At 35.0% G+C, this 23052-nt stretch overlaps 1 protein-coding gene across 1 annotated transcript; it reads right to left on the bottom strand.

Annotated features, from left to right (window-relative positions):
- Positions 1–1219: 1219 nt before the first annotated feature.
- Positions 1220–23042, bottom strand: LOC111058441 (arf-GAP with dual PH domain-containing protein 1). Its single transcript, XM_039429854.1, is given in 9 exon segments — positions 1220–2110; positions 4482–4597; positions 5697–5922; positions 9411–9545; positions 12527–12757; positions 15370–15411; positions 15413–15560; positions 18573–18798; positions 22731–23042. Coding segments are annotated over 8 exon segments (1140 nt in total). The 5' UTR covers positions 22810–23042; the 3' UTR covers positions 1220–2110; positions 4482–4544.
- Between the last annotated feature and the right edge of the window lie 10 nt (positions 23043–23052).

Below are 23052 nucleotides of genomic sequence, written 5' to 3'. Positions count from 1 at the left end.
AACAACGTTGCTGATCCTCAGTCTTGTCAATACCTTCTATAGACGGTAGCTGTTACAGGTTTATTGATGTAATATTAACTGTTCATTCTCGTTTAGAATGATCAATAATATTTTATCAAGCAAGAAACTATATTTTTCAATAATTTCATTATGAATTTTCATGATTGAAATGAAATATTTTGTTAATTAACTATTAATTCTACACTGTTAAACGATATCTGAAAGAAATCTGGCAACAGTAACCGAGCAAAGCGAGAATTCTTGAATGATAGACAAGGATAGCAATACCATTGCTAATCAAACACTGCCATTATAACGTGGACCTCACCATAGAAGAATAAACCTCCTTTGTTTTGTGCTTTGTTCAATTTAAAACTTGATCAATCTAATAAAAATACAAAACTTCCATGAAAATTAATAGATTATTGGTCCTACATTATGTATAGGGTCAATATATAAAATACAGTATATATTTTAAACACAATTTCTTCAACAGTCCTGTAATAATTACCCATTAAATAGACCCAGGATTTGATCATCTAAATGAATGAGTCCAACCTTACCAATAGAATAATCCAAGTAATTATTATCATTACATACAAATTTTGAAGTCCTCTGTTAAGAAATAAGAAATTTGTTACATTGAAATTACATTCATTCAATCTGTATCTCAATTCTGTTTACCTTAAAATATCTATTGAACAATATCATAAAAATATTTATTGCTTGAATATGCCCCAGACTTGAATTGTTTCCATAATATATGTTATATGATATCGTTCCAAAAGTGTATTGATATACATAAATGAAAATGAAAAAAATCTTTATTAGGCAGAGTAAGTCCTCTCCACCACTCAATCTCGAAACATATTGAATGAATTGATTACAAATTCCGTTCTCAATAAAAATATGGATTATTTCATGTCAGTCCTATAAATTATTCAATACATTGCTTTATTTTGATCAATATTGCTCGAACATAGAGGGGCCGTTTTCCGAGCTCGGGATTTAGCTAAGTCCTAGATTTTCAACAGCTGGAGTCAGAAAATTGGCTTTCCAAAACGGGGCGTAGTCGCAGCTTTTATAACAGTAGTCGTAGTTTTTATTTTCTCATTTCTATAAATTGGAAACGTTTTTCCTTGACGAAATTAGACATTCCTAAATAATTCAAAATAGCTGAAACTTTACACTATTTTATTTTGTGTTCAATTTTCTAGTTTTTCGAAATTTAATTCAAACGTGACAATGACTTCGACTACGCCCCGTTTTGGAAAACCAATTTTTTGACTCCAGCTGTTTAAAGTCTAGGACTTAGCTAAATCCCGAGCTCGGAAACCGGCCCATATAGTTGCTCTTACAGTCTAATATATAAAAAGTTACTGGCAAGTTTAGTTGTAAGATCTTTCAATTAATACAAATATACTTGAATTAAATCAACATTGATTCAATGTTACATTAAATTGAAGAGTTTGCTCACAGAAATGCAAAAACTTTTTTGAAAAGTGTCTTGAGAGTTTAATGTATCCGATTATGTTGCCTCCAACATTATGTATTAATGTTGCCTCCATGAATAAAATTATTTATCTATTATTTATTTATTATTTGACATGAATTTTCACAATCCGAGAGTATCCATTGTTTAAAAATTAAAAATGTCGACGACGGTGAAAATTCCTGTCAAATAATCGACTACATTACAAGAGTCAATAAAGTCAGATACTAAGAACATTTTGCTTTCGAATATCAATAAAATCGTGGTCAGTGATAGATTATAGATCTTGAAGACAATGGCCCGGTTGCACAAAAGCCGGTTAAATTTTTATAATAATTAATTTCTTGAAACCCAATCAGTGTAGGCTTTTTCGGAAAGAAAGCTTCTCTGATTGTTTCTTGTGAAATTAATCTAATTAAACTAATCGGCTTTTATGCAACCGGCACTATATTGTAAATATAAGTCGAATTTTTATTTATATGAGATTTTCTACAATATATACATCAGTGAGCAGCCTGTCATATAATAATTATAATTAATGTAATTATTAAATTCTTCTCAGTAACCACTGTAGTTCTAAATACTAACAAATTAACGTAGTAGATCATAGTAGAATATCTGAAATTGAAAAGATTTATATATTAATTTGTTAAATAAAACTGTCATACATACATAAAAATCAAGACTCAAATAAAAATAGAAATCCAAGTACCGATTTAAAATTGTTCAAGTGTGAATTTCTAAAAGAGTACTTAGATTTCTATTTTTATTAATTTATATTCAACAGTAGCTCTAAAGTAAAAATCTGGTGTGGTACACTCACACAACTTTCCTTGCTCGTTGAACTGTAAGCCCCATTATCAAACGAGAATACTTTAGGGGAATAACATAATGACGATTGGCGGCAACATATTTGAAACTACGATCAGACTTCTATATATGTGTCTATATAATTGTTTTCAGAGTACTTTTACTTTCCTTGCCCTATTACCATAGGTAAGGAAAGTATTGCTTTCCGAAAAAAATTAAGGTACCCCAATTTCTATATTTCTATACGTTTCAAGGTCCCCTGAGTCCAAAAAAGTGGTTTTTGGGTATTGGTCTGTATGTGTGTGTGTGTGTGTGTGTGTGTGTGGTGTGTGTGTGTGTATGAGTGTATGTGCGTTTGTATACACGATATCTCGTCTCTCAATCAACGGAATGACTTGAAATTTGGAACTTAAGGTCCTTCCCCTATAAGGATCCGACACGAATAATTTCGATCAAATGCAATTCAAGATGGCGGCTAAAATGACGAAAATGTTTTCAAAAACAGGGTTTTTCGCGATTTTCTCGAAAACGGCTCCAACGATTTTGATCAAATTTATACCTAAAAAAGTCATTGATAAGCTCTATCAACTGCCACTAGTCCCATATCTGTGAAAATTCCAGGAGCTACGCCCCATCTATGCAAAGTTTGATTTTAGATTCCCAATTATCAGGCTTCGGATACAATTAAAACAAAAAAATCCAAGTGAAAAAGATTGGGCATGAGAATCTATACAAATAATGTCCAGTAACATTTTCACATAAAATTGGAAATAAGCTCGAAGTTCGAGAAAATAAGATTATTCAATTTGCAAACTGTTGGCAAGTGTTGATTCTATTAAATCTTTCACTGAACAGATAGCAGACTTCATGTGTCTTCAGCGTTATTGTCCTGTCACCAGCTGGCTTAGATCTTCGAATAGAAGACTAATTTAGATGCGCGGGAACACTAGCGTCAGTTTATCAATTTTCATAACGGCAAGGAAAGTTGTGTGAGTGCGCCACACCAGATTTTTTCCTTTGTGTAAATTGTGAAATTCGATGATTTTTTCAAAAGTCGTCAAAACAGCTGTTCTACACATGAAATATCTCGACTATGACTGTGTTCTTTTTATGAACTGCTCTAGTCTACCTACCTACCTGCACGAGAACGAGGCTATAAAGTCCATTTCTCAAGGATGGGGTGGACCCCCCATTAGTTTCCCAGAGAGGAGACTCATTCCAGTTGATAGAGCTGATAAATAACTATACAGGGTATGAATTTGAAAATAATCGGTCAAGTGATTTTTGAGAAAATCGTGAAAAACATGTTTTTTTATTAATTATCCGCCATTTTTCTCAAGAATATTACGGAGCTCCTGCAATTTTCCCAGGAATGAGACTCATGTCAGTTGATAGGGCTTATAAATAGCTATCCATGGTATAAATTTGAAGAAAATCGTTGGAGCCGTTTTCGAGAAAACCGTGAATAACATGGTTTTTTAGTGATTATCCGCCATTTTTCTCAAGAATATTACGGAGCTCCTGCAATTTTCCCAGAAATGAGACTCATGCCAGTTGATAGGGCTTATAAATAAATAGCTATCCATGGTAAAAATTTGAAGAAAATCGTTGGATCCGTTTTCGAGAAAACCGTGAAAAACATGGTTTTTCAGTAATTATCGGCCATTTCTTCCGCCATTTTGAATTCAATTTTATTGAATGTCTTATTGTCGAATCCTCATGGTATAAGGACCTTAAGTTTAAAATTTCAAGTCATTCGGTTGATTAGGAATGGAGTTATCGTGTTCACAGACATACAGACACACACACACACACACACACACACACACACACACACACACACACACACACACAGACCAACACCCAAAAATCATGTTTTTGGACTCAGGGAAACGTATGGAAAACTTGAAATTGAGGTACCTTAATTTTTTTTGAAAAGCAATACTTTCCTTACCTATGGTAATAGGGCAAGGAAAGTAAAAAGTCAAGACACATAATATGATCCGCTAACCACGAGTTGACCTTGGTCGATAGAATGTTATGACAAAAGTGACAACCCAACTATTCCAAATTCATATTCGCTTCTAGTTTCTGTGATCAAATGGAATTATTAGTTAAATTGATCAAATCGAACACTAAAAAAGGTATTTATTTTTTGAATGAATGACTAAAAACTTACCCTATGGCACATTGTTTTGATTTTATTGCTTTGATCGAAAGTCGTGTCCTTCACTATTAATTACTATCTTGAGAAAATGTTTCCAAATTTTTTACTCCTCGTTAGGCGATTGGCCACTGAAAACAAACAGACAGTGAAATGAGAATCAATACATTAATAATTCAATTATTTCAAAAGTCGTTTCAAACTTGAACATATTTTGTATTGTCCTATTATATTAATATTCTGGGTTCAATACATCGATATTTCTTTACCGATACACATTGCTTTCGATACAAATATATCTTGAAAATCGATATAACGAAATTTATTTATTTATTCATTTATTTATTGCACAAAACACTATAATCATAGTATATATCATAATTATTATGACTGGAGGAAAAACCAGGCTGAGTCTGTACTACTTCTCTTCAAAAATTTGATGGAATGTTAATGATATGCAGAGCATATCTCTATTACTAGCTATTACCTGCTATTACTAGCAGGTAACCCGTGCTCCGCAAGGGTCCATTTCAAATCTTGACAAACTGAAAACTTGACCGAGTGGAATCTTGAAGAGTTTGAAGTAAGCCTAGAACCATTCCCAATTAAGAATCTATATGCCAAATTTCTAGTTAATTTCAGTCCAGTAGTTTAGACGTGATAGTGCATCATCATAATTTTCCTATTCCGTACGTGTATAAGCCAGTTCTTTTCTTTATTATAGTATAGATTTTATTATAGTATAGTTCTTCAACTTTGTACTAACATAATCAAGTGACAGAACTCAAATCTTTTTTAGAAATCTTCCTCAACTTAATATGCCAACATGACAAAATTGGACAGGTTGCCAATTTTTAGTTGCCAATTTTTGCCAATAATTTAGTTGCCAATTTTAACCATCTGTTTCAAAGAGGTAGTCTCTCTAAATTATAGTTCTATATTAACATAATATGATATGTATTCATTTCCCATGGATGAAATTTGATCATCAATTTATTCTAAAAAATCTAGAAGGAAAATTGGAATTTGGGCTTCGAGGTGCACGAGACTGATGTTTTAAGAATCTATGTGCAAAATTTGGAGATCTAAATCATCACCGTTTTCCCGGTATGCAATCCACAAGTTGACATGTTTTGATGCGAACAAACTATTCTCTCTTATTACATAGATTATTAAATGACACACAGCTTCGTCACTAGATGTTCAATATATTGCAATAACTGGACTCACTGATTTTGTCGTGGGCCGTCAACGGCACATCGATGACGGCATCGATGCACTGAATCCAGTGGTCGCGCAACTCTGCCGTGGCCGCCGACAGGTAGTACCAGCGCTGGGGCGTGCGCAGTGTGAACGTGAAGCCTGGCTCGTCGCACACACCCGCGGGCACACCCACGCGACAACTGTAGCCCGACATCATGTGACCCAGGAAGATCTCGCCGCGCGGGTATGCGTCCTAGACACAAACAAATGCAGGAGTAATTTCAATAATAAACATACATAATCAGATTGAATATTAAGGTGCGTACAGATATACGCGCCGCGAACATGAGCAATTAATTTTTAATCAGCTGACTATATCTGTATTATTACAGAAACGGTAAGATACAGATATAAAAAGCTTGGCATCAGCTGATTAAAAGTGAATTGCTCATGTTCGCGGCGCGTATATCTGTACGCACCTTAAAGCTCGAACCGCTCCTCAGGGTACAGAAGCTGATCATGAGGGTCATCAACCAGAAGCCTCCACGCTATTCATCAGACCAGCTATTCAATGAATTTGACGTGATGGATCCAAGACAGCTTTACATGTAGATTACACAAGAACCGAACAACATTTCAATCCAGAAACCACAACACCAGATACAGGAATCTTCTCATCACCAATAATAATAATAATGTTATTTTTTGTCAGTAGGCCACGAAGGCAAGAGACAACGTCAACAAATGTACATTAAAATAAATAAACAGTACCTGACTGTTACATAATACTATAATATTCATAACACTCTAATCTCCGACAAGAAGATGAATCAAACACTCATTTTTACTTTCCTTGCCCTATTACCATAGGTAAGGAAAGTATTGCTTTCCGAAAAAAATTAAGATACCCAAACGTTAGAGACAACGTGTCAAGGTCCCCTGAGTCCAAAAAAGTGGTTTTTTGGGTATTGGTCTGTGTGCGTCTGTGTACACGATATCTCATCTCCCAATTAACGGAATGACTTGAAATTTGAAACTTAAGGTCCTTACACTATAAGGATCCGACACGAACAATTTCGATCAAATGCAATTCAAGATGGCGGCTAAAATGGCGAAAATGTTGTCAAAAACAGGTTTTTTCGCGATTTTCTCAAAAACGGCTCCAACGATTTTGATCAAATTTATACCTTGAATAGTCATTGATAGGCTCTATCAACTGCCATAAGTCTTATATCTGTAAAAATTTCAGGAGCTCCGCCCCATCTATGCAAAGTTTGATTTTAGATTCCCAATTATCAGGCTTCAGATACAATTTAAACTAAAAAATTCAAGTGGAAAAGATTGATCATGAAAATCTCTACAAATTAAATCTCAGTACCTAACATTTTCAACTAAAATTGAAAATAAGCTCGAAATTCGAGAAAATGTGATTATTCAATTGCAAACTGTTGGCAACTGTTGATTCTATTCATAATGAAGAGATAGCAGACTTCGTATGTCTCCAGCGTTATTGTCCTGTCACCAGCTGGCTCAGATCTTTGAATAGTAGACTTGAGATGCGCGTGAACAATAGCGTCAGGTGATCAATTTTCATAACGGCAAGGAAAGTTGTGTGAGTGCGCCAAACCAGCTTTTTTACATTATACAGTGACTATTAAGAGATTTACTTAATCTGCAATATTGAAAATTCATTTTACACCTATTACGTGTGCTGAGTGAGTGGACAATCATGTTCATTAAGAGTTGTTTCTGGTAATTTCTTTAAAGAGTAAGCAGCAAATTCAAAGATGCTAGAGATTGATGACAGTATTAATATATAATTTTATAAATATAGACTTACAGTGATTCAAGGGACCTGAAGCATTACTAATTCTAACAACTTTCTTTTGCAACCTCGGAGAATATTTCTGCAACCCTCGGAGAATTGCCCCATACAAGAAGACAGTATTTAATAAGGGACTGGAAAAACAACAAAGTAAGCTATTCTCACACTATGTGGAGTCACACATTGCTTCAGACGTCCAATGAGATAGATGACTCTTGAAAGCCTATCCGGATGACCGGTTATCCTGCCGTCTGCTGAATGATTTAAAAATTAAAAACCCCTAAAAACCTTTATTTATTCTGTATTTCAGGTGGCTAATTGATCCACTGCAATCGAAGTGCAGTACATTATTTTAATAAATAAAAGATTTAAGTTACAATTCCTTATTGAATCACACAACATGGTGTCTATTCTACTAGAATATGAATGATATATAGGTGTGTATTATAAGCATAGAGAAAAGATAGCATAAGACGATATCCCATGGTATAGGTCGTTAATGTTCTAAATTTCAAGCCGATTTTTTGTCAACTCAAGCCGACTACTGTCTATGAATACTGTGTAATTTGGGTGACAGTATAAGAACGGCACAGTATGACAGACTATAGTGAGGTCCACGTTATAATGTTAGTGTTAATTAGCAATGGTATTGCTATCCTTCTCTATCATTCAACAATATTAACAAAATATTGCATCTTAATTATGAAAATTCACTAGTAGTTCTGTGAACAGTAGACCTCGCGCTCAGTATGTTACATTGACCTGTTGTTGTGTTTTCTCAAAAATTAATAAATAATTTATCAATTTAAAATGTCTAGAAAAAATCCTAAATAAATATAGAGCTTTCTGTCCTATCGTACCGTGACGTGTCGTCCCGGAATGTGAGTGTGAGCGCTGTTATCAGGTCTGGCTGCAACTGTCTACAACGTTGATGGAAGGATACAATTTTCAAGATGTTCGATGTTTTTGAACGGGTAGTATTATAGTCAACTGTCTACTAACGTTGATGGAAAGATAAATTTTCAAGATGTTCGATGTTTTTGAACGGGTAGTATTATAGTCCACTAGACAGCTGATTTATGATGAATAATTTTCTATAGTCTGATTTTTACGGTAATATTGACGTATGAAGGAGGCTCCTTTTTCCTTTTATATTATCCTTGAAATGCAAAATTTCCAAAAACCTTGTATATACGTCGACGCGCAATTAAAAAAGGAACATACCCTGTCAAATTTCATGAAAATCTATTACCGCGTTTCGCCGTAAATGCGTAACATAAAAACATTTAAACATTAAGAGAAATGCCAAACCATCGACTTGAATCTTAGACCTCACTTCGCTCGGTCAGTTATGAAATTATTCAGAAATATAATTTCTTGCATAATAAAATATAATTGATTATTTTAAACGAGGATGAACATCAATAAACGTGTATCAGCTACCGTCTATAGAAGGCATTGGCAAGACAGAGGATCCGCAACGTTGTTCTCCTATCTTTCTCCACTGCCATTATAACGTGGACCTCACTATACCAGCTTCACATGGCTCAACCAAGAAGAACTACTATGACAGTATTTGATCAACTTTGGTTTTGCTATCCTTGTCTATCATTCGACATAGCCGGTGGTACTATCCTTTTCAAGGTCCACAACGATGTCAATTATGTTCTTGACAGTGTAGAAATATAATTAATTAATGCGGAGAATCGGCATCGCTATTCTTCTATCTTTATCCACTGCCATTATAACGTGGACCTCACTATAGGACTATAGGCTTGAGTTGAGAGTGAAATATGGAACATAAAGATAAATGCCACATATACACTGGGATATCTCTTATGATATATTTTCTCTATAACACAAGTCATATTACATGCAACACGTACTACTGTAGCAGTATGTGAACATGTACTTACGAGAGGATTTTCATGGTACATAAGTTTGCGATGGTCCAACGTGAACCACCTTTTCCTGAACGAGTCGCTGGGCTTTGGGCCGGTTTTCCACAGCCATCCTTCACATGTAAAATCTTGGCAAAGACATTCCAACAGCTGAAACAAACAACAATACAATGTTCACTTGTTTCATATTTTAATATGAATATATAATTTGATATATTCATATAAAATTTAAGACAAAATTAGGAAATTGAAGAAGTTTTGGGCAATAGCCTGTTTTTTTCTTTTCCGACTATCGTATTATTTGCTCTAATTGACCGAGCGAAGTGAGGTCTAAGATTCAAGTCGACGGTTTGGCATTTCTCTTGATGTTTATATGTTGTGCATTTACGGCGAAACGCGGTAATAGATTTTCATGAAATTTGACAGGTATGTTCCTTTTTTAATTGCGCGTCGACGTATGTACAAGGTTTTTGGAAATTTGGCATTTCAAGGATAATATAGAAGGAAAAAGGAGCCTCCTTCATACGCTAATATTAGAGTAAAAATCAGACTAAGAATTATTCATCATAAATCAGCTGACAAGTGATTACACAGATGTGTGAAGAAGCCAGTCTATTGCTGTATTTTCATAAGATCTATAGTTTCAATCAGGTACTTGTGGATGAGAATACTGCGTGAGGTCTACTGTCCACAGAACTACTAGTAAATAAATAAATATTTGGACTAATTGAAACAAAATTAAGAAATATAAAAAGTTTTGGGCAATAGCCTGTTTTTTCTTTCCTATTATATTGTTTGCTCTATCCAATAAATAAATATTAGTTCAAAGCTTTACTAAGCGCGGTAAATAAGTAATATGAGAGTATTATCATAGAGAGAAGATAGCAAAAAAATATATCCCATGGTGTAGGGCGTTTATGTTCCAAATTTGACTGTAAACTCAAGCCAATAGTCATTGTAGTTATTTTTCGTGACGCTGTTAGGGTAACCGTCCATTGGAACCGTATTCAACCGATCCGTTCGGCCATTGGATCGGACGAATCTGCCGGCCGTTAATTCGGCCGAATATGGTCGTCCATTGGAACCGTTTACGTCAGTCTAGTTGCCAATTATTGAATTAACTACTATCATAGCCACCAAAATTTTCCATAAACAATGATTATATTGAAATTTTGAAAATTGAATAAACAAATATCCACTAAATTAGTTATTCATTACAATAATCTTACCTTCAACAAATATCAACTAAATTAGTTATTCATTATCAAGCAATCTTTGTTTACAGATTCCCTTGTACATCACGACGATGATATCTTTTGTCTCGCATATCCCACGATGGAACATGCTCTTGAACCAAACTTATCAACTTTTCATTGTCCATAGTTACAACTCTATAAAACAGAACAACTTGAAAAAAACAAACAAGACTGTGAAAAATTTTTAGGTTAGGAACACTTTGTTGTCTCAGTTCGACTAGTTAGTTCGGCCGAATAGAGCCGGAAAATCACATTCAATTCGGATCGAAAAATTGATCGACCGGAAGCGGCCGTGCACGGACGAGCCTTGTTGTTCCTTTCTTTGTTGGGGGTTCGTTCGGTCGCGTTCAGTAGTTTTCGGCCAATGCTAGTTCGGACGGTCCACCTTAGTCTCTTATACTTTACACTCTCACCCCAACAACACTAATAATAGACAGAAGTCGACAGTAATCGGATGGAGTTGACAAGACATCGGCTTGATGTTCTCTACCTTGCCAAAGCCTTCTGTAGAGGACAGCTCATACCGGTATATCTGATGTAATATTAACTGTTCATTTTTGTTTACAATCATCAATTATATTTTATTCGTCAGGAATTATATTTTTCAATGATTTAATAATAGATTTTCTTAACAGAGATTAAATATTTTGTCAATAATTATATATTTACATTGTTGAACAACGATCTGGGAATGATGTGGAGGCGGAAAGGGATAGCACTATCTGCTTTGTGGAATGATAGACAAGGATGGCAACACAATTTTAATCAAATACTGCCATTATAACGTGGACCTCACCATAGTTTCGAGTATTTATCCCATTATCTTATTTTTGACACTTGTTGATGAGGTAAAACTAGTTGTGTCTGAGATAAAATAATATAAAGGTTCTATTAATCCTTTGTAATCAAACTTTCAAGTAGATGAAATTATAGGCTAGATGAATATAATATAAATATAGTGAGGTCCACGTTATAATGACAGTGTTTGATTAGCAATGGTATTGCTATCCTTGTCTATCATTCAACAAAACGGATAGCGCTATTTCTTTCTCGCTTTACTTTGTTGACAGATCATCTTTTAACAATGTAGAATTAATTATAATAATTAACAAAATATTTCATCTTAATTATGAAAATTCATTATGAAATTGAAAAATATAATTTTTGCTTGATAAAATACAGGCTAATTTATTATTTTAAACGAGTATGAACAGTTAATATTACATCAATAAACCTAAAATCACTTCACTTATATGGCTACTTTATTCAAATTGATAAATACAATATAAAAACTTGTAGTACCCTTTTATTGAAAACTTGAAAATATTTCAACGATTAGTTTTGTCATTGGTCATTTTCAAGTTAAATTGATCGAAACTAGTTGTTAAAATAGTTCTAAGTTTTCAATAAAAGGGTACTACAAGAAAATTCAGGAGACAAGGATGAGGTGGTTTGGGCATGTACAGCGACGGGAGGAGGATTATGTTGGACGAAGAGTGCAGGATTTGGTTTTGGATGGTGTGAGAGGACGAGGTAGACCTAGGATGAGGTGGGGAGATAGAATAGCGGCTGACTTGCGGGAGAGTGGTTGGAGGAGAGAGGAAGCATTGGATAGGGCTTTGTGGAGAGGCAGACTAAGAGAAAGGAATGCCGACCCCATTTGAATGGGATAAGGCACAGCCAAAGAAGAAGAAGAATAAAAGGGTACTACAAGTGTTTATATTGTTTTTATTAATCAATAGACCTGTATAAGCTACCGTCTATAGAAGGCATTGACAAGACAGTGAGAATCGGCAATGGTGTTCTCCTATCTTTCTCCACTGCCATTATAACGTGGACCTCACTATAGTATATATGGATATAGTGTGTACTGACCTCCTCCTCGTTAGCAGACGGATAAGCGACTTGCAAGGTGTGGAGCTTGGCGCATCTTATGGCTGTGTACCAAGTGATGATGGTTTGTGGGTCATCGTGGTACACGAATATGTGCCGTGTGACACCCTCCTTCACGTAGGACAGCTGCAACGAGTTGGCGTGACCCAGTTTGGCCGGAGCAAACGCCACGTTCAGGTCGCTCAGTTGGATCACTGCTTTCGGCTCACCTGTCTGAAATATTACGCTCATTCATTACAACATCAAAATCAATTTATTTGCCATAAAATACATTACAATTATATGAATTGTCCTCTAAATACAATTTGACTTTGAAAATAATATTTCTGTAATAAAACACAAATGTCAATCAAATTAGTAAATAGAGAAAGCAAAACATCAAGCTTTTTTGACAATTCGTGGCTCGACTAGCAAATAAATGTTCTAGCAAATATTTATTTATAATAAATAGATAAACATATCTTTATCATTTAATCATTAATTAATTTAACAATGTGTCTGAATTTATATTGATTATATAGAGTGAGTCATATGTATGGGAACCCTCCAATAAGTTGGAGACTGTTGTAGATATAATACTGTAACTTTCAGGATAAGTTATTGGTCGAATACTCTACCTTTTGACGTACAACTAAATTTCAACCCCTCATAACGGGGTGACTTACTCAAATATATTAAAAGTAAACACCCATTGTGTGGTAAATCATTTGAAAGGCCTTTTTAAAACAAGAAGGATGTTTTCAAGTATAAAATAAAAATTTAATCAACCGCCATTTTGGATACAAGTATCATAGAACATTTTTATTGATGTCATCTTTCTTGTTTTAAAAAGACCTTTAAAATGATGTACCACACAATGGGTGTTTACATTTGAAATATTCGAGTTACAACCCCTAAGTCAGCCCCTTATGAGGGGTTGAAATTCAGTTGTATGTCAAAAGGTGGAGTATTCAACCAATAACTTGAAAGTTACAGTATTATTCTACAACAGTCTCCAACTTATTGGAGGGTTCCCATACATATGACTCACTTTGTAGATTTTAGGCACATTGTTGATATAAGATAATGATATAGACGTTCTTAGAACACTTCAAATGCTTTTTTAGCAATAAATTATCTGATTTGAATTAGTAGCAGGACATTGTGCAAATACCTAACCTACAAATCAAGTCAGGTCATCATTTATGTCAACCTTGAAATGTGTGTGCTGACAATGCGAAAATTCTTTACATGTTGTAAATAATAATGTAAACGAATGAAAATGCGAATAAATAATTTGAATTTGAACCTTCGGATTTCTAGCTTCTAGATGTTGTAATTTCAATGTTGGCTCAAGCTGATAGTCCAGTTTTTTTTGTGACGCCATAGATAAAAGATGGCATACAAAGATATCCCATGGTATAGGGCGTTTATGTTGCAAATTTCATTGTTAACTCAAGCTGATAGTCCTAGTAGTTATTTTTGGTGACGCTGGTAATCTCTCATACTGGGCCGTTCTTACACTCTCATCCGGCAAAAACAGTAATGGTAGGCATTAGTCTACAGTAATCGGCTTGAGTTAACAAAAATCGGCTTAAAATTTGGAGCATAAACGACCAATACCATGGGATACATTCTAATACTATTTTTTCTCTATGTTTCAACTCACTTCTTTGACGTAATATTTATTGATTATTAATTTCATCTCAGATGGAATTAAATTGGAAGTTGAATTTGTTCAAATGCTAATTAATGAATCATTATTATTAAACGAAAATCCCAATTAAATGGTGTAAATCACCCCGAAGACTTCTGTTACTGCAAATATTGACATCAGGGTAAACAGCTAAAAAAGTTCGATTCCCGGGCTACAGTAACAATAGTTATTTGTATATCTAGAGTGAAAAGTACGACTTTTTCTCCCTGAGGGAAAAGTTTGAAGCCCGAGGCGAAGCCGAGGGCAACAATTTTCCTAAGGGAGAAAAAGTATTTTTCACTCGTGATGTACACAACATTTTTCCTCCATCTACATTTTTTTATAGAAACTGCAAATAAAATCATTTTAATAACTTACGTATTGGTGACAATGTTTCCTAACAACATAACCTAAAATCTAAAACTTTAAACTTGTCTGATTGGCACTGCCGATTGCGCTATCTATCGGCTAAAGTTGTAACAATTATATCAGCTGGGTGTTTACCAAAAATGGCTGACTCCAGATCACGCGGTTCAGATTTGAATTGCAGATCAAAAATATTTGTTGGCTGGTATTTTGAATAGAATAAGATATTTTAAAAATTGTATAAATTTTTATTGTCTACTAATATTAAGAATATAATATCATACAAACATATTTCATGAGTTGATCAAATTCTGGTTGTGGTATTGAATTCAGTTGACTCAATGACAGACACCTCTTTATGCTTTCTCATCTGAGCTTAGACCTTCTAACCTATTATAATGTAAGTTTTTAAAATAGAGATGCTTCCCATGTTATTTAAATGGAGTCACTTTTACTCCCCTAGGAAGTTTTTCTGTTTTTTACTACCGAGAGCGAAAAAGTGACACTTTAGTATTATGTTTCAGGGAGTAAAGTAAGTACTTTAGCCAGTAGGTGGAGGAAAATGAGTTTTGTATAGTAGCGCTCATCGAATTTCCATCTAGCTGTTTACCCTATTGTCAATATTTGCAGAATCAGAAGTCTTCGGGGTGATTTACAGCATTTAATTGGGATTTTCGTTTAATAATAATGATTTCATCTCACTTCTTTAACATAATATTTATTGATTATTAATTTTACCTCACTTCTTTAACATAATACTTATTGATTATTGACTTCAACTCACTTCCTTGACATAATATTTGAGTGTGCCTTCCACTTCTGAGAGGGCTGAACTTGCGGGGATGGTATCTGGCATCCTCTTTGCCTCTTTTCATCAGAAATCCTTCCAAGTTTCCCGAAAGAAAAGTCTGCCTCTCAGGACGCGAAAACTCTTCCCGCATATATTTGGCGCAGATCCACTCTTCCAAGATGGACCTGGAAAAATTTCAAATTTTCTAGTTACAAAAAATTTGGGAGTAGAATAGTTTAGGGCCAAGCCTGTTGTTCTATCCCAATTATATTAATATGATCTGTATGATTTCTGTATTCACATATGAATAAATAAAGGGTAAAAGAAAGGAGACGGGGCCGCGCTACCTGTGCACTGGGCTATTGTTCCAAAAAGGTGCATCCTCTAACTCTCGACTAGCATACTTCATTGTCCTCTGATTCCGCTTCATTACCCTCATTAGTGGCCCCTCATTGAAGGAAATTCTATAGCTTTTTGTGTAGTTGAGAAGTTGATATTGTGGTAATTATTCATATTAACTTAAATGGAAAAGACTAAGAAATTGTCAAAAAAACACATATTTATTGATACTTAGAAAGATCGGTTTCGGTTATTACACCATTGTCAATCTCTGATAAACTCAGAGATTAACAATTTAACAGTTCATCAGAGAGAGCGGATATTGTGGTAATTATTCATATTAACTTAAATGAAAAAGACTAAGAAATTGTCAAAAAACCACAGATTTATTGATACTTAGAAAGATCGGTTTCGGTTATTACACCATTGTCAATCTCTGATAAACTCAGAGATTAACAATTTAACAGTTCATCGGAGATTGACCATGGTGTAATAACCGAAACCGGCCTTTCTAAGTAGCAATAAATCTGTGGTTTTTTGACAATTTCTTAGTATTTTTCATTTAATTCTATAGCTGGTAGCACCAACTTATCTATTACTTGTATTTTCTGCAATTATCAAATGTAAATCAGTGATCAAGTACTTGTAATTTGTTTATTATTCCCAATGTTTCATTTGATGAAAGTCAGCTTGCTCACATGCTATATACAGACTAACTTGAGTTATTTATTTATTTGGTAAGCAAAAACAATACAAGGATCGGAAAGAAAAAACAGGCTATTGCCCAAAACTTCCTCAATTTCCTAATTTGGTTACATACAATCTGATACTTATTGAATGTACGATTTTTTGTTGTCCTTTCAAATTCTATTAGATTGAACACAACTTGGCAAACATATGATGAGTATCATGGGTTTGTCAAGTCCCATTTAATCTCGTAGAATTTATAAGGACGGCTAACAAATATACGTCCAAAACTCGATGTGGGCTTTACACACCACGAACGATTGACTAAATTTGTACTAGTCATCTATTGTAATGTGTGTGTTTATCCAATCACTGTAAATGCTACCACTGGTTTACAGCTGAAAGTGCCTGCAAGTAACCACACTGGTCCACCAATATATTGCTCTGAGTGCAATAGACCACGAAAATGTAGAAATTCAATGACAAGGTGACCACTGAAGGGTCTTTGGAACTTTTACCTGTCCATCCATTGTTTTCTGCGGCCCGTCGCATTTATTTAACCCTGAATAAACAACTTTCAAATTGCATTACAAAACCTGAAAATACACAAATCCTCAAGTATCTGAAGAGAAAATTGTGTTTGCTTAGCAGCCTGGATATCCCGGGTTCAAACTCGCTCATTACCAAACGTTTTTAACCATGTCACTCCCGTGTTATCGGATGGGCACATTAACTGTCGGTCCCGGCTGAAGTATGACAGTTGTAAGTCCCATTGACGGCCTTAATGATATATTCAGGCGAGGTTGAACCTTTCCACAAGGGATTCCCCTCCATACTAATTTAATCTATGTTAAAACCAATCGTTTATCCCGAGTTTTCTGATTAATGATTGTCAATAACATGCCTACGCTATTACATGGGAAACCATAGTTGGCTAGGTATTTTTCCTCCTTTCTTTCCTTTCAGCACACCCCACAATGAAGCCTATTTTGTACTAGTAGTTCTGTGAACAGTAGACCTCACGCAGTATTCTCATCTACAAGTACCTGATTGAAACTAAAGACCTTATAGAAATACTGTACAGCAATAGACTGGCTTCTCCACACATCTGTGTAATCACTTGTCAGCTGATTTATGATGAATAATTCTATAGGCTGATTTTCGCTCTAATATTGGCGTATGAAGGAGACTCCTTTTTCCTTTTATATTATCCTTGAAATGAAAAATTTCCAAAAACCTTGTATATACGTCGACGCGCAATTAAAAAAGGAACATACCTGTCAAATTTCATGAAAATCTATTAACGCGTTTCGCCGTAAATGCGCAACATTTAAACATTAAGAGAAATGCCAAACCGTCGACTTGAATCTTAGACCTCACTTCGCTCTGTCAATTATATTAGAAACTAGCCGTCAGGCTCGCTTCGCTCGCCATATCCGTCTAGCCAGGGGGCTCCGCCCCCTGGACCCCCGACTGGATCGTCCAAGAATGAGATCAGCAGGCTCGCTTCGCTCGCCTGCATTTTTTCATTTTTATCATATTATATTAGGACAATCCAGTCGGGGGTCCAGACTAAACGTCTGGCTAAACAGATATGGCGAGCGAAGCGAGCCTGACGGCTAGTAATATAATATTCCCAGGATTGAAGTAGCAGTGTCCAATCAATTTTTCCGCGATAAATGCATTTAAATCTTCAACTTGGTGCCAACCTAACAAAATCAACTCAACTTAATGCCAACCTGACAAAATTATTAATTTAGTTGCCAGTTAACAACTGTTTCGAAGAGGTACTCTATCTAGATTATAGTTCTATAGTAACATATGATATGGAAATTTCAATTCTAATTAAGAGATTGGGAGAAGAAGAATATACATGCTAAAAGACGAACTTTAAACCCTTAAAAACAACCCTTAGAGTTGAAATATTGCCAAAAGATTTCTTAGTGCGCCTCTAAAGGGCCAACTGAACATACCTACCAAATAAGAACATTTTTGGTCCGGTAGATTTTTAGTTATGCGAGTGAGTGAGTGAGTGCCATTTCGCTTTTATATATATATATATAGATAGATTTATTTTTGATTGTGATTTTTTGTATTTTGATTTCTTTTATGTATATTGTGTTGAATTGAATAAAATTATTGACATTATTTATTGACTGAATGTTGCTTACTGTGGGTCGCCCGGTTTCGGCCTCCTGTAGCAATTGGGCACCCTCTGCTCGTATTTGAGTTTGGCGGCCATGTTGCCGACTTCGCGCATGCGCTCTACTTGACTGTCCTCCCATTCGTCCAGTTTGAGGTGTTTGACCTTGGAAATGTGAGCGCCCAAACCCTTGTGTATCATGGCACATCTCGAGCAAATGAAAATGCCTATGTTGTAGGATGCATACTCGGGATCTGTAAGCAAAACACATCAATGATTATTCATAGCTCCTCATTTTGCGTGGAGTTTGATTGTTTTTCAACTATGTCTTCGATTAATTGTACTTTTTAAATTAAGTTCTTTAGTACTAAAATAGTTATCTGTATATCTAGAGTGAAAAGTATGACTTTTTCTCCCTGTGGGAAAAAGTTTGAAGCCCGAGGCGAAGCCGAGGGCAGCAATTTTCCTGAGGGAGAAAAAGTATTTTTCGCTCGTGATGTACACAACATTTTCCCTCCATCTACATTTTTTATAGAAACTGCAAATGAAATCATTCTAATAACTTACGTATTGGTGACAATGATTCCTAACAACATAACCTAAATCTAAAACCTAAAAACCGGTCGTCTGATTGGCACTGCCGATTGCGCTATCTATCGGCAAAAGTTGTAACAATTATATCAGCTGAGCAGCTACCAAAAATGGCTGATTCCAGATCACGCGGTTCAGATTTGAATTGCAGATCAAAAATATTTGTTGGCTGGTATTTTGAATAGAATAAAATATTTTAAAAATTGTATAAATTTTTATCGTCTACTAATATTAAGAATATAATAATTATCATACAACATATATTTCATGAGTTAATCAAATTTCTGGTTGTGGTATTGAATTCAGTTGACTCAATGACAGACACCTCTATTATGCTTTCTCATCTGAGCTTAGACCTTCTAACCTATTACAATGTAAGTTTCAAAATAGAGATGCTCCCCATGTTATTTAAATGGAGTCACTTTTACTCCCTAGGGAGTTTTTCTGTTTTTTACTACCGAGAGCGAAAAAGTGACACTTTAGTATTAGGTTTCAGGGAGTAAAGTAAGTACTTTAGACAGTAGGTGGAGGAAAACACAATTCATTAATTCATTAGTCTCTATCCATGATGTAACCAACTTTTTTTGAGATTACTCAAATAAAGCTGCTTAGCACAATAGGAAGCTATGCTGGTCATGAGGGCCAGTGATTTTGGCAATCTTGGTTGAAAGAAAAGAATATAACCAAAGTCCAATTGAATCTTATATTTTTTATAATAAGAAATCAAAATATACTTAAATATTCATAACAGCTTTTAAAAGAAATAAGTTACATAATTTTTCAATTTAGAATAATTAACAAAGTCTATATGAAAACCCCAGATAATGAAGATTCTGATGAAGTGTAGAGAAACGCAGATAGCCTATACGAAGTTAATTCATTATAAAATTCTATGGACTTGGCTGGATTGCTGACAAAATGTTGAATGAAATGTTCTGCTTACCGCACTGATCGTAGATTGAAAAATAACTTGTTGTAATTGATACTTATATTCTTTGTTTCATGTCATGGTGTATTTCCTTAAAGTCTAGTATCATTTTGTTGAAGTAAAATCGGTTTCTAAGATTGGCTTCATCCATAATTCGTATTTTAAAAATCCATGTGAAATATTTGAAGTACGGCAAATAAAAAACCCAACAGGGTTATTACAAAATTCAATCAGACATTAGATAATAATTATATATGCTTCCTTAGCATAGTTGAAGAAAAATAAAATATGATCAATAATGCCGAAACATTATTAAAAGAAAGAAAAATTGGTACGCAAAAGTTTGAGGCGTTCCATCATGATTCTGAACAGAAGTGCCAGTCAGAGCTTCCTACAGCTGACGAAGGCAAAGAGTTCGGTCAGACTAACAAAACAGAATCAATAATATGAGAAAAAATATAAAAGGCAAGATGGAAATCTCGAGAGAATCATCCAAAATAAGAAAAAAAAAAAATAGAATGAGCAATTAATAAATTTTTGGTACAATAGTTAGTTAGTTAGTTTGTTGAGTTGATGAGATCGGATTAGACGACTGAATTCCTTGCTAATGCCATCATCCACCAATAGATTAATATTGAAATCACCTCCAATAAATAAATATTTTGTTTTAGAGTCATTTCTTATCTTTTCAAAAAGCATCTCAATTTTATGAAGAAATTTCAGTGCGTTGCTATTTGGGGTTCTGTATATAGATATATGAATAAACAAGTTATCGGTTTTGACCAGCGCTTGCTGAATGGATTGCGTCAAAAAGTAAAAACTCAATACAATATCAGTATTGATGTAGCTCAATACTAAACTCAGAACTATATGTTTGTTTGTATTAGTTTAACTATATTAAACTAAGATTAAGATGGGATGTCGGCACAGAGTGCTTTTGTGGCTGGCGATTCCCTTGCACTCACACTATGTGACATCAGTAAAGCCTCTGACTGCGTCCCTTACAAAATATTGATAGGAAAACTTGAGAGATGCATGGTCTAGTTGGCAGTCCTGGGACAGTGGCATCTTACCTTGAAGGCAGTAAGCAAGTGCTCCAAATGAGTGGTGCCACTTCAAAATTAAAAGCTGTGGAGCATGGAGTACCACAAGGGTCAGTCCTATAGTGAGATTCACGTTATAATGGCAGTGGAGAAAGATAGGAGAACAACGTTGCCGATCCTCTATCTTGTCAATGCCTTCTATAGACGGTAGCTGATACAGGTTTATTGATGTAATATTAACGGTTCATTCTCATTTCCTATAGTGAGGTCCACGTTATAATGGTAGAGTTTGATTAGCAATGGTATTGCTGTCCGTGTCTATCATTCAACAAAGCGGATAGTGCTATCTCTTTCTCGCTTAGCTCTGTTGCCAGATCGTCTTTTAACGATATAGAATTGATAATTAACAAAATATTTCATCTTAATTATTGAAATTCATTATAAAATTATTATTTCTTGCTTAATAAAATATAATTGATTACTTTAAACGAGAATGAACCGTTACTATTACATCAATGAACTTGTACCAGCTACCGTCTATAGAAGGCATTGACAAGACAGTGAGGATCGGCAACGTTTTTCTCCTATCTTTTTCCGCTGCCATCATATCGTGGACCTCACTATTAAATAGGCCTCCTGCTGTTCATGAACGACTTCACGAGCAGGCAGGGTCATTACTTTTTGCGGATGATACCACCTTGATATCCAGAGGCACCACCATCAAAAACTGGTGAGGGAAAGGTCTGCCAGTTTCATTGAGGAGGCCAAGCTATGGTTTCTAGCTAGCAAATTGGAGCTCAATGAAGATAAAACTAGCATCCTAGTTTTCTTATTAAAGAGGCAAGCAGCTGCAGAAGATTCAGTGAATCTGCTAGGGTTCTGGATGGACAGGAGGTTGGTGGAATCATCATGTTCAACAGGTGTACAGGTAACTTTCAATGGTATTATACCTCCTGAGAAAACTGAGACACCTTTTTGACCACAGCAGTCTTATCATGGTGTGCCATCACTTTTCCAGAGCCACATTAACTGTGGAGACATTCACCAGCCGTCCATGATGTTCTGCTCCTAAAGAATAAAGCCTTAAGGATACTGAGAATATAATGTCCTCAGACTTCAGGGATCATTGCCGGCCTCTCTTCAGGAATCGTGGAATCCTTACTGTCTACATACAGTGCTCACCCATGTACATGAAGAAAAACCAGGATCTGCTACAAAGAGGTGATACATGCGTACAATACCTAGACATGCTGCCTCCTTGGAGATAGTTCGCAGCAGACTGGCTATAGAACTATAATAATACCTTTATTAATATACTCTGCTTCATCCATTACCTACATCAATGGGGGTAACATTCGGTTATTTTTATCGTCAATTATTCGTTCACTTACAGCTATTTCTATTATTAAAATTGAATTAAATTATATCAGAATAGGCCAGCGCATAAAACAAACGGATTAAAAACAAATTTGAGTCGACATCTACAATAATAACAAAGATAACAGCGGTCGCTCAACGGTTGCACTTTAGCCCAGGTTTCAAAATTCAAGTGTAGTCAGACTACTGTTAAACGATAAGACTGTTGACGGTTAAAAATGAAAATTGTTTAGTTTGTACTACTTACCTTCAACACCGCAGTCAACACAAGAATTGTTTCCTTGTTTTTTTGAAAGCTTCAATAAAGCTTTAGTCTTATCATCCATCTTTCAGCTTCAAAAATTACTGTTATCAAGATAGATAGTGGTTAGTGTAATCAAAAGATGTAAATCGATGCGTCATACTGTACTTAGAACGAAAAGAGATTGCTGCATCCTCAATGAATTCGTAAATTAGCCTAAATTCATTGATAAAGATGAAATTTTGGTTATGTTTTGGGGAAATGCACAGAGATTGTACGCAGACGTTATATAATAGGCGTGATTCACAAATCTACGACACGACCCTAA

Source organism: Nilaparvata lugens, chromosome 5, assembly GCF_014356525.2.
Source record: "Nilaparvata lugens isolate BPH chromosome 5, ASM1435652v1, whole genome shotgun sequence".
Lineage (NCBI taxonomy): Eukaryota > Metazoa > Arthropoda > Insecta > Hemiptera > Delphacidae > Nilaparvata > Nilaparvata lugens.
This window is presented reverse-complemented; position numbering and strand designations above follow the sequence as displayed.